This window comes from Rhinolophus sinicus, linkage group LG01, assembly GCF_036562045.2.
Source record: "Rhinolophus sinicus isolate RSC01 linkage group LG01, ASM3656204v1, whole genome shotgun sequence".
In the NCBI taxonomy this organism is placed as follows: domain Eukaryota; kingdom Metazoa; phylum Chordata; class Mammalia; order Chiroptera; family Rhinolophidae; genus Rhinolophus; species Rhinolophus sinicus.
In genome coordinates, this window is record NC_133751.1 from 191,400,443 (window position 1) to 191,415,921 (window position 15,479).

The following is a 15,479-nucleotide window of genomic DNA, read 5'->3' on the forward strand; positions in this document are numbered from 1 at the left end:
CAAATTTGGGATTAAGAAATCCACCGTGTTTTGGGAGCTTCCCCCACCGGCATAAGATGGACTGCTGTTTGCCAGAGCCTGAAAGGTTTATTGAACAATTCCAGATAGAGGATCGCCAAACAGACGTAGTCTTGTTCCTAGAAAGACAAGCTGCAGCAGGAAGGGGGGGATGGGGGCAGGCCCACCTAATGGAGGCAGCGCCCCACTCACGTTGTCCACAGATGCTGGACCCTGCGTGACACCTCTCCAGGGCCGCCAGTTCTGTCCCGCTCTAATCAGTGGCATCTGCCTGGCTCCCTTGTGCTGCTGCCTGTGCCGCGCTCCTTCCCCATCAAGTCTGGGGAGCACCTGGTCCGGTTCTGTGTCTTGTCCTAGCCGACCAGGAGGCTCTGCTGGGATCTGGCCACATGCCCGATGGAGACCCTCGGATCTGCACTCCTCATGGTGGGGTTCTGGGAGGGAGTGGGGACCGAGAGGGGTGCTGTGGGAACTGGGACACTGGTAAAGAACCTGACATTTGTGGAGCTGGCCTTTCCAACAGGTGTCCTATTGCTCCCTGGAGGCTCAGCACAGGGACCAACACACACTGCTGACCTCGGACCCCTGCTGGCCTCCATCTGTTCTCATAAGTCGTTACTGGATACGAGCCAGGCTCCTTGGTTTGACTGTCGTCCTTGGCTGCTTTGGGGCTGTCCTGGCAGAGTTGAGTAGTTGTGACAGAGACCATATGAAGCTCACAACACCTAAAATATTTGTCGTAGGGTCTGATCTAGAGAATTCCAGTGGAGGGGTGTTTTGTTTAACACACCTCCTTGAGATGCCGTGGGTCCCAAGGTTTTGAAGCCAGGAAGGATGGCGACAACACCTTGACCTCAACAACCTTTCAATAGGGGAGGAACAAAATGTGCTATGTTTAATGAGTTGCACCTCTACCCAAGGCTTGGAGCTCTGCAGGGGTCTTTGTAAAACTGAGCCTTGGAGGCTGGGAGAAGTAGGTGATGCAGGGGAGGGAACAGCATTGATCCATTTCATTCCTACCAGCCTCGCTGCCCCCTCCCCCCCAGAGCAGCAGTTGCCCATCAGTGAGGAGGGGTGGAGGCTGTGCCCAGTGTCCTTTCTAGAAATGGCCTCCCCCGTATGTCCTGTGCCACTTGCCACTGCCCCATCCCCTTGAAGACGAGCTGGTCTGGTGACAGTTTCACCGGCAGGATACAGGGGAAGCGATGCTGTGGGGCTTCTGGTTGCCAAGAAGCTTTGCAACTTCCACCTGGCCTCCTGGTGGGACACTCGCTCTTGGGGTACTCCCTCTCGAAATGCACCCCCATGGTCTGAGAAGCCCAGGCCATATGGAGGAGCCATAGGTAGGTGCTACTGTTGACCAGCCAGCTCAGCTGCTGGCCAGTGAGTGGGCAACGCTCTTGGATGTCAAGCTCTGGCACGCTCAGGGGACCCGCGTCCCTCTCTATTATGATGACATGTAAGAGCCCACGTGCAAATGACCCAGCTGAGCCCCGTCCATCCACAGAAGCACGGGACATGATACAGATGGTTGTTTAGGACTGAAGCTTTGGGATGGTTTGTTACCCATTGAGAGGTGACCAGAAGAAAGGCGATGGCAGTGTGGGCTGTGAGGGACACGGGGGACAACTGTGGCCACACACCTGGAAGTTAACAGCAGATCTGGACGAGAGTTCTGCTTTCTTGGCTCCCCTGTGGTAGTGGCAAGGTGTGCGTTCTATACCTGGCTCGATTATATACTAGTGAGTGACTGTGGACAGGTCACTTGACCTTTCTGGCCTCATGTGACACTTAGGAGAATTAAATGAAATAACATGTGGGAAAGTGTTTGCACAGACTTACTGCTCTTAGTTTTGTTCCATTTTCCCTCTTGTTATTTGCCTGCCTCTGGTTATGGCCATCAGGTCAGCTGGACCCCCTGCCACACCAGGGAGAGTTTCTGGGCCCCCATGGCTGGTTCCACGCCTTTTCCAGGCCCCTGAGGGCCGCTGTGCTCTGCTGGCTTCTCCTGTATCTTTCTTCTTACCTTTCAGGGTACTTCCTGGAGGCTCTGTGCACCCAGTTATCCCTTCCTGCCGCACTGCATGCCTGGGAGCCACTCCCACCCCTTCCCACCACGTTTGAGGTCTTCCTCCTGCAAACATGTTCCCAGATTTATGAGAGGAGGGGACGGGCGTAAATGGTGTTTTCCTGACTTCACACTGAGGAACTCAGCCTCAGGCTCGACTTCTGCTTTGTGCCAAAGGACCTGGGCCCCTCCTCATGAGTGCCAGGTAAGACCATCTATTGTAAAGGGGTGCATGGCGGGCAGAGTGCTAAGGACTTCACCTCGATTGTTTCATTTAAGCTTTGCAGCAAAAATAGGTACCATTATTATCATCTCCTTATTACAAATAGGAAACTGAGGCTCAGAAAGGTGAAGTAACTTGCCCCAAAGGACATGGCCAGTGAATGGAGGTGTTGGGCATGAATCCAGACAGCTAGCCGCTGTCAGCCTCCAGTACTCACATGCCTCATTCCGATTCTTTTGTGTCCTTTCCATTTGGTCACTTTAGAGTCATTCAACCAAATTCAGTAACTTCTAGAGGGCAGGGCCATACGAAAGGCTAAGCCAGTATCTGCCAAGAGGCATTTGGTGAAGATGACTGATCGAGTTGCTGGTCTGACATGTGAGGCTTTTTCAGGAAATCACCACAAAACATGTAGCTCTTAGTTACTTCCCCCAGAGCACAGTTTTTCACCTTTTCCACAGTGATTCTCCTCAGATTTTCATGATGGGGTTTCCAACCAAGGAATTGCATGAGAAAAGCCAGAGGTCCTCACACCTGTGAGGTTTGCTTCAGGATTCACCAAGAAGGAGACGGCAGTGGCCTGGGGCGATCCCAGGGTTATGGGCTAGAGAGTAGGGGACACTTCCTCTGCTCGAGCGACACCGACACTCTTACTCTTTGCTGCTTCTTCCTGAAACATCAACAAAAGTAAAACAAAAACCTCCACAACAAATTGTAGGTGTTTAACCATGATACATGGGCATGACATTATATGATATGATTCCCTTTTAAAATCCCTCCTCTTCTGTCATTAAAAAGGTACTCACTTCCATGACTCATAAGGGTACTAAAAAATATAACCACAATAAGATACAACTGCATATCCACCAAAGCGGGTATATTGAAAAAGGATGGAAAGTGTGTTGGCAAGGATGGGAAGGAAGTGGAATCCTCTTGGGGGTTCAGAATTAGTTGCCCCAAGATGTGCCTTTGTGGTATGTGGATTATTTTGAGTTAAATCTTTGGGCTCAAGAGAAACTTCTGCCACCCCCCCCACCCCCTGCCGTGGCTTAACTACCTAGAAGAATTTAAATTAGGGGCCTTGTCCATAATAAGAGTTATTACCAGAAATAACTTTTTACGAACTATCTATAGGGCAGGGCAAACATCTAATTACTGAACATCTGCTCTTTTTATCATTCTGTGAATTACCTCATTTTAATTATTCAACCAGCTAAAAGGACCAGAGGAGGGAAGGGAGACATTTCCCCCTCCCCTTACACCTCATATATTGTGATAAGAGCATAGATTTATACATTTACTTGGCAAACTTTCTGGCTGTATCTACTAAAGCTGAACACTTAATCTACTCCATGACCTAGAAATTCCAGATCCAGGTATAGACTGAACAGAAACGTGTGCGCATGCTCCACAAACAACTTGTTCTGGGAAGTTCATAGCAGCTGTGTTGTAAGAGTCAAAAACTGGAAACTATCCAAATGTCCATCAACAGGAGAATGGATAGAATCTGGTGACGTCCTACCATGGAACACTACCGAACAGTGAGAAAGAACCAATAACTACATGCAAGAAGAATGTTGAACAAAAGAAGCCAGAGAGAAAAAGACTGCGTATTGTATGTTTTCGTTTATATGAAATGCAAAAACAGGCAAAAAAACGTATCCATGGTAGTAGAAGTCAGAATCATGGTTGCCCATGGAGGAGGCAGGTAATAATTGGAAGTGAAGATAAGGTGGGTTCTGAGCAGTTACTATTCTCTTTCTTCATCTGGGAGCTGGTTACATGGGATGGCCAATTGTGAGCACTTATCACGTTTATGATGTGTACTTTTTTGCATGTGTTACATTTAAATAAGATATTTTTTAAAATATTCCTCTCCTGATGACTTAATGGGGAAAATCTCAGCGTGGGTCAGTCTGGCTTGCCCTCCTACTTCTCTTACACTGGATCATATTTTGTTAACCAGAGAGTGTGCCAGGCGCAGAGGCTTTAGTAAGCAACAGTATCCAGCCCGAATTGAATAACATTGTTTTGTTTCATTGTGTTTATTTTTGTGGTTGCTATCTACATATGACCATCCATACAGGTTTTCCATTTATGGTAGGGATATAAAGTTTCTTTTAAAAATAGCTTTCAGTAAAAAGAAAAAAGAAAGTGAATTGACTTCCCTTAAAAAAAAAGTTATGTAAATAATAGTACAGGTGGTACTTAGTTACAGCAAACTTGGAGAGGGTGGAGTTGGTGAAACACTTTTCAAATAGAAAAACGCAAGGATTAGGGGGAGGGAAGAAAACCAGTTTCAGCCTGTCCCCATCTCTCCACAGGAGTCCTCACTGCCTCACACAGACAGGCTCTCAGGCCTAAGGACATATCCTTTACAGAGGACTCATGAGAAATGTAAAGTAAGGTATGCTCCAGGAACAGTGGGCAAAGCAGGGCAGAGCAGAGAACCTGAGTTCACTCAACAAATATTTATCTAGCCTCTGTGTTCCAGGCACTGTTCTAGGCTCTGGGCCTGCAGTAATGAGTAAAATGGAGCCCCCCACCCTTCTCTAAGCTTCAGCTGATGGAGGGTGTTCTGTGATTGAAGGCTCTGTGGAGTGGGCTCTGAACCTCATGGTGGATAGGAAAGGACATCAAAATATGGGGCTGTTGTTGTTGTTGGTGGTGGTGGTGGTGAGGGGGCAAAATTGACTATTAACCAGGGAACTAGGAGAAAAGAATTGGGGGGTGGTCTTCAGACTCATTAGAAAGACAAACCTCATTGAATATTTTGCATTGGTCAAGTTAGCCTCACGGTTACCTGCTTGTCTCCAGGGTTCTTGGCCAAGAGATTAAGAACTTTAAACAAGGGAAGAAGGAGAATGAATCTCAAAAAGGTGAGTAGCTGGATGAATGAAAAACTGCATCTCCTGTCCTCTCTATACATTCATCACAACCTTCCATCCCCAGCAGCTGGGCATTGCAATGGAGACTGAATAAGGGGCCCTGCTGGGAGTATTTTTAGGGAAAGTGCTTTTCATTCATTCATTCATTCATTCAACACATTTACTGAGTGCCTACCAGGTGCCAGGCACTACGTTTTTGACCCATGCCCTCTCTCATTTGGTAGCTACTAGCCACGTGTGGCCATGGAGAATTTGAATTTTGGCTAGTTCAAATTGAAATGTGCTGTCAGCACAAAATACACATCAGAGCTTGAGGATTTAGTATTAAAAAAAGGAATATTAAATCTCTCAGTAATAATTTTTAATATTTATTGCACATTGAAATGATAATTTGAATACATGGGGTTAAAGTATATGATTAAAATGGGTTCCATCTATTTCTTTTTACTATATTTTAATGTGGCTACTAGAAAACTGAAAATTGCACCCATGGCTTTCTGCGGCTTGCATTGGATTTCCATTGGTCAGTGTCAGAGTGGACGCTGTTGTTTCTCTGAAGGGGCTCAGACTCTAGGGGGTGAGACCAACAGAAACAATGTTACCAGGTCGGCACACCCATGAGGAGTAACCAGCCACCTCCCGGGGCCTGTCCTTTTTGACTGCTGTCAGATCTGCACTAGACACAGTTCCAGTGGTTTCCAGAAGACCAGCTCTACCTGTTTCACTCCTCTGCTCAAATGTGGACGCTGTACTCCCCTGCCTGCCAAATAAAGTCAAACAGCCACACAAGTCAGCTGGATTTCCTGCCAGTGTCTCCGCTCCCCCTGCTCCCCTCTTCCAAGCATTCTGCTGGCCACAGTGGACTTCTTTTCTCCAAGCTCACTTTCCCATCTCCGTGTCCTTGCTTTGCCGGGTCCTGGCGTGGGGTGCCCTTGCTACTCTGACATTTCCCCTGGTAGACTTCTAAGCTTTAGTGTCAAGTCTGATTCACTTGTGAAACTCTCTTCACATCTCCACAAGTATTTCTCCTCCTCAAAGCCTCTGACAACCAGTTGTTTGTTCATCTTACTAAACTCTCCGCCATAATATTGTTAGTTTCCTAAGATCAGGAACTTGCCTTCCTGGGCATCTAGCTCATCGTCAGGGCCAGGCCACTGGGAAAGTTGAATCAAAAGGTAGAAAGAAGTGGAGTGGAGGGAACTCTGGTGGAAGGAAGGGTGGAACGGAGGTACAGTAATGCACAGCTTAACGAGGAGGGTACGTTCAGAGAAATGCATCATTCGGTGATTTCTTCACTGAGGGAACATCATAGAGGGCACTTAACCTATTTCTCCTAGGCTACAAGCCTGTATAGCATGTTACTGTATAAAACAACATGAGATCTAATCAAGCACAAGAGTAAATGATGCATTCAAGTCACTCGGTAAGCATGAGATGGATGAGACTGCTGTCAGCGTAACGCTATATACGGTTTTACGGTACACTCTAAAATAATGATAAGTATAGTAATACGTTAGCCAGTAACATAGTTGTGCATCACCGTTATCAAGTGTCATGTACTGTACAGAATTGCACGTACTTTACTGGCATCACACAAACATATGAGTGATGTTTGGGCTATGCCGTTACCATGGCTATGAAGTTACCAGGTGCTAGGAACGTTTCAGCTTTAATTCTTTGGGACCACCTTCATACACGCAGTCCCTAGTTCACAGAGACAGACGTCCTTATGTGCTGCATGCCTGTGTGGAGAAATTACACCTGGGCTGAAGACAGCTTAATGGTCCATCCCTCACCAAAAACAATTCTCTGACGAGGGTCTTTGTTAGGGTCACAACCCAGGGAGATGGGTGATAATAAAGGCAAGTCCAGCCTGGAATGCTGAGGGGTTGGGGACAGCTGGGACAGGACTCAGTAAACCAAACAGAACACTGAAGGGAGGCCATCCTTGTCAGTCTGCGTTATTAGAGAGAGCTATAGATGACCTTACCCCAGGATGTTCTCACATACCTGGAAGGCTGATCTGACCTCTCCGAGCCCCCTGAAGCAGGGTGTTCTGGGATCTCTCCTGCAGCAAATGTCTCCAGATCTATGGGTACCGGGGTCCAGGTCCCTAAGTGATTACTTTTTTGGGGGGACAGGGGAGGCAGAGAAGAAGGGAGCAGTTTCTCGGTGTCCAGAAATCGCATTTCTGGTACTTACATGTCACAACCCGATGCTTGCAGGGTTGGGAAACTGCAATGGTCACTAAGGGAGGCTGTTGGGGCTAGGCTGGTCTAGAGGACATGAACCACCTCCGGACTCACCGTCCCAGGCAACGCGTGTGTCTCTGTTTGTGTGTGTGTGTGTGTGTGTGGGGGGGTGAAAACCGAGGATGGTAGGAGTCGGTGGCAGTGAAATCTACCTGAAGGTCAAGAGCATGTCTTTTCTCCGTTGCATTCCCCCAGCAGTTAGTCCAGTGCCGGCCACTTGGGAAGCGCGCAAACTAAGTCCTTGCGAATTGAACCGAGAACAGGAGACAAAAAGCACCCATTCTTCGCTCCCGCGCCCGTCCTACTCAAGCCCCCAAGCGATTCTTATTCCTCAGGAGTCAGGGATCCCGGGGTAGAAGGTGTGGACAGACAGAGGCAGGACTGGTAGGGGACCTACAGAGCAAGCGACGAAGTGGGGGTGGGCGAGTGGGCGTGCGCGCACGCACCAGCCGGCGCTCCGGAGTGTCGGGGGAAGGGGGTGGTCTCCAAAAGGGGGAGGGGAGAAGGCAGGGGGCGGGGAGAAGCAGGGCTCTTTAGGACCCGGCTGCGGCAGCAGGGGAGGAGAAAGAAGCCCAGGAGGCGGCTCCCGCGCTCTCAGGGCCGTGCCACCTGCCCGCTCGCTCGCTGCAGTCGCGCTCACCGTCGCCAACATGCTGCCGAGACTGGGCGGCCTCGCGCTGCCGCTGCTCCTGCCGCCGCTGCTGCTGCTGCTGGGCGCGGACGTGCGCGCCGAGGTGCTGTTCCGCTGCCCGCCCTGCACGCCCGAGCGCCTGGCCGCCTGCGGGGCCACGCCAGCCGTGTCCGGGGCGCCCTGCGCCGAGCTGGTCCGCGAGCCGGGCTGCGGCTGCTGCTCTGTGTGCGCCCGGCTGGAGGGCGAGGCGTGCGGCGTCTACACCCCGCGCTGCGCCCAGGGGCTGCGCTGCTACCCCCATCCGGACTCCGAGCTGCCTCTGCAAGCGTTGGTCCTGGGCGCCGGTACTTGCGAGAAGCGCCGGGACGCCGAGTATGGCACCAGCCCCGAGCAGGTTGCAGGTAACGCAGGTTGGGACAACTAGTGGCGACAAACTTGGAGGGTAGCCGGGGGTTGGGCTGGCGGCCCTTGAGCAGGGAGGGAGTGTGCAGCGGGCCCTCAGCACGTTGAAGCGGAGGTAGAGCGGAGTCCCTGGCCAGCTCCCGGCGGACTCCTGCGGACTGTTGGGAGGGGAACCCGAAAGTCAGGCCCCGGGAGGGGACTGGAGTTAGAGCGCGCGGAGGAGCCTGGCTACTAATTTGTGCGGATAAATGGCGAAAAGCACCCCTGTGATCATGGTTTCCCCGGGTGGAACGTACCCTGACTTCTATTTTGGAAGGGGTTGGTCAGGTATGTGGGAGTAGGAACCCATGGGTCCTGGAAAGGTCCTGGTGCAGGACGCTGCCGGGGGGGCTGAGGTGGCCGGTGCGGGTGACACTGAGGACCTCTGGTGAGGGGAGGGGCGCTAGGCGAAGGCAGCGGCGCGTTGAGGAACCCTTCCTGCTACTGGGATTGTACGGTGGGAAGAAAGGACGTGTTGGCACTTGGCAGGGTGGGTTGCTTAGGGAAAATTAAAAACGGACGCTGCTGTTTTACATAGAGACCGAGAAAGCTCTTGCTACTATGTTGGATAGAAAAAATAAAAGAGGGGCATTTGGGAGGCGAGGATGAGACCCTAGCAGCTGAGTCAGTGTAACTTAAGCCGGGTCGCCGGCTGCAATCTAGAGGCGGGGGCAGCGGTGCTGCTCAGTTTAGTATCTGGGCCCAGGGCGGAAGCTGGAGGATGCCCGGGACGGTCGCAGCCACTCTTACTGAAGCGCGGTGCCCCTTCCCCCGCCCCCATCTTCACTTGATAGAACAGGAACCCTAAGATTCTTTGTAAGGGGCCCTCATCCCCCCAAAAAAAGTTTTTTGAGGGACACAACTGAACTATAAGGATCTCACTTTTTTTGTTTGTATGTTTTTAAAATTACAAAAGCCTCCTGCCCCAGTGGTCTGGAGGAAGCTGTAATTATTTTCTTTCCTCTTGGAGACAGTGGTAATATGTGTCCACTGCCTACGCTGTTCAAAACATAAAAAGCAGGCGAGTCTGACCAAATTTCTCAAAGTTGGGGGGAAAAAAGAAAGAGAGAGAAAAGGAAGGCATGAAGGAGGGACGGAGAGAGGAAGGAAGGAAGGAAGGAAGGAAAGTAGGAAAGCAGGAAGGGGAAAGGAAAGAAAAATAAAAGTGAAAACATTCTTGCTTGCTTCTCAGCTTCTGCGGTCCTTGTACAACTTGCCCTCTCCCCCAGGGACTCCCCCACCCCCTTTCCTCGAGCCTACTATTGTTTTTTTCCTGTTCCAGAGAATAGAATGAGGGGTAAGAGTTGAAATCTTTTTCTATTTCTCTGGCACATTTTGACGTTGAGTGCAGAGCAAGTTAGGGCTTCCTCGGAGCAGAACCCCTTGGTCTCTTTCTTCTCCCTCCGCTGGCTTCCCTCCCCAGCCTGTCTCGAAGTTAACCCATCCCTCCTGCTTCTCGTAGAAAGTAGTAATAAAAGGAAAAGGACTCTGCAAAGGTCCTTTCCCCGCGGGCGCCTGTCCCCCGCGTTCCTACACCCTCACTCCCTCGCGTGCCATGGTCCACTATGGTTTCTGAGCTGAACTCTGACAAACCAAACATCGTCCTCAGCGGGATGAACTTTTCAAAGGCCTCCAAGTTCATGGAATCATTTGGATTTTGACTTTTAAAAAAGTGCGTGGTACACGTCCTTCCTAAACGTCACTATTCCTCCCCCCCTCTCCCCCCTTTATACTTCTCACTCTCAACCTGAAAACCAGCTCTCCCGTTTCCCACACCCCAGAAGCAGGTGAGGGTCTTCAACAGAGAACAGATGCAGATTCCTCACTCACTCCTCCCTGGAGCCTGAAGGGGGACGTGTGTGTGTGTGTGTGTGTGTGTGTGTGTGTGTGTGTGTGTGTGTGTGTGTGCCCGGGGACAATGGGGTGAGTTCATGGGCAGAATGTCACTTTGGATTTTCTGCCTAGTTATTATGGGACTCCTTTCCAGCTACTTGTTAGCCTGCCTTCTCCTCCCAATGCCCAGACAGATGCCTTCCACATTTTTCTCTTGTGCTCCAGATTGTGAAGAGCGGATCCAGGTGGGGCCTGGGGCTGGAAGCTGGATGTGGAAGCCTCGTGGGCACATTGGAAACAAGTGACCATGAGCAGGGAGCCTGAGGCATGAGTCGGGCTGGGGCGAAGGGGGCATTGTGGGGAGAAGCCTGGGCTTGCAGAAGTGCTGGGAAGAAAGAGGGGCAAGTCTTGAGGCTTCTGTGTAGAAGAGGGTCTTGGGCTGAGGCAGGAAGGGGGGCACTCATACAGAGTGTAGGTTCTGAGGGGGGGCAGGGACTGAGCATGGTGGGGGGCATGGCCCAGAGGAGACCTTAGCACTGAATGCTGCTGCCTCCTCCTCTGCATCTCCCATCCCTTCTCCTCCCCCCTCGGAAGAGTGAGCCTCCCCCCATCCCAGCCTGCATTCCTCTTTGAGCAGGTTGCTTTTGAGAATTTTAAACATACCCACTCATTTCGAGGCAGCAAACCCCAGCAGTTCCGGCTTTGCTGTTAGCTCTTTTGTCTTTGTTCCCAGGACTCAGGGGCTGTGTCGCTGGCTTCCTGGGGATGGCTGGGATGCAGGGGGTGGGGGTGGGCACTTCAGCCGGGGCTGAGCCTGCATCCCCTGGGGGTGATGGGCTGGGGCTGGATTCAAAGAAATCCTGAAGTCAGATTGGGGGATTGGAGTGGGTGGGTCTGGAAGAAAAATGGGAGTGGGACACTGAGATCTGAAGTCTGGACCTTAACAGTACGTGGCTGTGTTTGGTGGTACAGTGGGCAGAAGTGCATAGAAAAGTTGGGGCAGAGGGTTTGGGCCAGGTTGGGTCCTTTCAGAATTCAGGGCCTCCCTCAGCATCTCCCTGCTTCCTTCCCTACCATGCACAATACCAGGGATTATGCGGAGGGGCCGAGCTGCCCAAGTGGCCGTCTGGCCTGCTGTACATATAAAGGTGCTGTGGAAATATGCAGTCATTCAAAGTCTCAGGGCAGGCAGGCAGACAGACAGACAGACAGACAGACAGACAGACAGATGGGCTGGCCAGCCAGTCGGCTGGCGGGCTGGGGAGGTTTTGCATCTGCAATTGCTCCGGGAGGATAAAGGGGGGCAGAGGCAAGCCCTGATTTACAGTGGTTCAGTGCAGTTTCAAAAAAAGGGGGAGAAAAGCAATGGGACTTCTGGCTCAAAGCACTGCTTTGCATCTTGTCTTGCATAAATTTGCATACTGAGTTCAAAGTCATAAAATAGACTTGGGAAATGAGTGGGACCCACTGTCACTGATGGCTAACACCACTACCTTCTACCCCCCTCCCCGCTTCTGGACAGAATACGCACAGCTCGCTCTGCTAAGCTGCTCTGCTTGAGTCACCACCATTTGGAAGGAGGAGGTGGGGGAGCTGAGGGCTGCTGCTCCTGGCTGCTCCTGGGGACCACGTGGGGTGTGGCCCTGTGCACTCTGACCTTGGCGGGACAGGTCGTACCCCAGCTAGGCAGGCAGTGGCCTCAGCGTGCCATTGTGCTAGAGGGCTGGGATTTGAGGAAGTCCCAGAACTCCAGGGTATTTGCCTGCAGTCTCTCTACCCACCTTCCACCGGTGTCAAGTGTTCACCCAAGACAGTTCCCTTTGTGTGGTGAACAACCCCATCCATTCCTTTGACAAGAAACTTGAGGAAGCTTTGAGAAAAAAGCAAATCCTGTATAACAATGTCAAAAGATCTCCCCAAAACAAAACAAAGGCTAAGGACTGAATTAGAAGGTGGTAGAGTCTAGGGGGAAAGAACCCGTCTGTTAGGAGGGGCGTATCCACGCAGTGGTTCTTGGTCAAATTGGATTACTGAGTTTCCTGGCTGGCGAAGAGAAGAGGGAGGTTTCTATGGTTCTCACTGTAAGTTTACCTTAGCATTGAGCTTTAAAACAAAAATTTCAGGCACATCAATCCTTTGGATTAGGGGCTACATAGAAATTAGTCCTATAAAGACACCTGTGGGTTGCCTGAGCGCAGGAGCATATTTCAGTCATCTGTGGTCAGACATTTAAGGGCTTAATTTGAGAGATTCACTGCTCTCTAGCCCAATTATCAGATCAGCTTCTAGTTGGTTCTCAGATTAGCTGTTCTCTGCCATAGAAAAGGGTACAACTGCTAAGGTTTGATATTCTTGGCTCTAATAAAATGCAGAATCAGAGCTTTTTCCTCAACCTGTGTATGTGTGTATGTGGGGGTTGGGGCAGGGAAGGAGCTAAAAGGCAGGAGGGAGGAGCAGAAGGTCAACAGATTATTCCCACATTTGGTTTTGTTGTTTGTTGGCTCTCTTCACATCCTACAACACTACAAAAAGAAAAAGAAAAGGTTGGTTATTATTGTTTTTAAAGAGATTCCATGTCCAGGGAGTGCATTTAGCTTCAGTCTCTTCTCTGTGTGCCCAGCTGCCCCTTCCTCCCCTGCTTTCTCCAGCCTGTCTTCTCAATGCCCCTTAGACCCTTCTCCTGTCCCTTGCCTCTCCCACTGTGACCTGGTCTTGGACACGTGACCGGATGCTAAGTTAGGTGGACAGGGCTCGAGAAAATGACATGGAAAATATGTTGCCCCCAGCCTTCCTCAGGGATCCACTTAGAGGGAGACCACATAGGTGATGGGTACTGGCATGTTTGAGTCAAATCTAATCCTTAAATGAGGTGGGGGGTAGGCTTGGCTGCCAGTGTAGGGGCTGGGCTTTGGGGGTGGGGAAATAGCCATTTTCCCCTAGGAGGGTTCATGCTGCAGTTGCTCCTGCTGAAACCAAGGCACAGCGGAGCGAGGTTATACTTTCGATTCACCAGGGAGACTGGTGGTCTGGTTGGCAGATGTTCTAGGCTCCTCTGCTTTTCCTTGCTATCACTGGCCAGCATTTTGCTGAAGTGGCAGGCAGCCTCCAGGAGCTCGGTCGGCCTCCCATCTGTCCTTATCCTGTCAGGAACCGACTTTGCCTGCTTTGTCTGCTGTCTACGACAGCCCTGCAAGGGACGTTTTTGCCTCCCTGTTGGGGTGTGGACTCTGGGCTTAGTCAAGGGGAACCTTAGCAGCTAAGTAACAGGATGAGAAAATTACCTGGTGACCTTTCCTCTGGGCAAACAAGGGAGTGGGACTGTTAGCAGAACAAGGCTTTGACCCTGTCAGCCTGGAGCTTTGGTCCTGGACACCTGCCATGTGCAGGTGACGTGTGGGTCGCGGTTCATTACTGCCATGTTCAGTGAATCGCATTACTTCGCCGCCTCCGAGTTGTCTCAGTCCTCGAGCTTGAGGACTGCAGAAATGGAAGTGGCCAGCACGCAGCAGTCAGGAGGGGCAGAAGGGTCCCAGGTGGCCGTCTGGAGAAGAAAACTGGTGGGCATGAAGGAACTGAGAAGAGATGACGGTGAAAGCAGCCTGGCCTTTGCTGTCAACTGACCTGGGTTTCGGTGCACACCTGTCTCTGCGAACCTGAGTGGTGGTGGCGAGGGCCTTCCCCGTGTGTGAAATGGGGATGATTTGAGTGTATGTCTTAAGTGGGGTGCGTGTGAGGGCAACTGTGGTAGTGGAAAGTGTCTAGCACATAGTAGGTTAGTTAGCTGCTTTCGTCTCGTCAAGCGACGTCTCATTTCTGATGCTTAGGTAGCCGGCCTTTAAAATGAGGGCCAAACTGGCTGTGTCAGGCAGGCCGCCCATCTCTAAGGTTTTACCACGGTGTGTGAGGGCCTTATCAGAGATATATTCTCTGTGAGCCTCAGTTCCCTTATCTGTACATCAGGAACTGATCGCACTGGCTCTATGGGGCTGTGCCTGTGTGTGTGTGACGGTAGATAATACAAATATAACCTAAGCACTTGGGTTTTTTTTTTTAATGAGTCATTTGATATTTATCTCTTCACCTACAAAATGGAAATATCCATACCTTGACCTACTTTCACAGACAGTAATGAAGCCCTTTGTAGAAATGGTAGTGAAACTATTTTAAATGCGGCATAAACCCAGTTGACAGTAGACAATGGCCTGAGGTCAACAGGCTTGCACTGTTTACGGATGAGTTAGACCATGCTCTTTGGGGCCCATGTCCTGCTGTCTGGGACCGACCATTCTTGGTATGGGAGCTTCATGCTGTAGTGCACAGATTGGGGGTGGGAAGACTGGGGGGGGACAGAGGTGGCCCCAGAGTTTGGACACTGGGTACTTGTGCTGGCCTTGCTGCTATAAACAGGCTGCACAGGGCTGAGTCCTGCCTCCCCCTGGCCTGCCAACCTACAGGACCCAGCCCTCCAGCTACCTATGCTCAGAGGACTATGAAGGCACCGCTTGGGTGCCACGCTCCCTCCTGTATGGAAGGCCCTGATGGAAGCCTGCAAGCATCAGTGGCTCAAGCACGAGCCAACCTGGTCCGGACACGCTTAGGACATAGGTCATGTGTGAGGGGTGCAGTTGTTGAGTTGTCAGAGCCAGTGAAAACCTCCTGGTGCCCATTTCCTGCTGCAGGAAAATGGGCTTTCAGATCCATCCTATTGGAGGGAGCCAAGGGTGCCAGAAAGTTGAACGTGATCCTGGCAAAGAAACTGGATGTTCCAACCAAAAAAGTGACGTTTCCTTACTACCAGTCTCCAGAGTTTACCTCACACCGAGGGGGGACCAGCATCGCATTTAGCAGGGGGCTGAAGCATCTCACTGGGGGATGCTGGGCGCTGGAGTTCTTCCTAATGTCTGATTCCATCTGTGGTCCCAGAAAGTTTGGAATAACAGCCTGTCTGGGAACAATGGTGCCTGTTCTCAGGCACCTGATGGAGGTGAGGTCTCAGGAAACAGAAGATGGCTCAGCATATGCTTGTGGTGAGACCCGACAGTAGGGACAAAGCATAGTGTTTGCCACTGGGAATCTGGGGTGGCCGGTCTCCTTAGTCTCTGGGCCTTCCTGGTGTGTGTGGTGG

At 51.1% G+C, this 15,479-nt stretch overlaps 1 protein-coding gene across 5 annotated transcripts in view; it reads left to right on the top strand.

Annotated features, from left to right (window-relative positions):
- Positions 1–2,159: 2,159 nt before the first annotated feature.
- IGFBP2 (insulin like growth factor binding protein 2) overlaps positions 2,160–15,479 on the top strand; it is a 30,485-nt gene continuing 17,165 nt past the window's right edge. Inside the window, exons 1-3 of one of the 5 annotated variants that reach the window (XM_019727057.2) lie at positions 2,160–2,291; positions 4,634–4,716; positions 5,127–5,188. In XM_019727057.2, coding sequence (XP_019582616.2) covers positions 2,175–2,291; positions 4,634–4,716; positions 5,127–5,188 — 262 coding nt within the window. In that variant the 5' untranslated portion in view covers positions 2,160–2,174. Of the gene's footprint in view, positions 2,292–4,633; positions 4,717–5,126; positions 5,189–7,994; positions 8,482–8,715; positions 8,810–15,479 lie in introns of those variants that run through there. The other 4 variants (XM_074312978.1, XM_019727059.2, XM_019727058.2 and 1 more) reach the window with 4 other exon arrangements.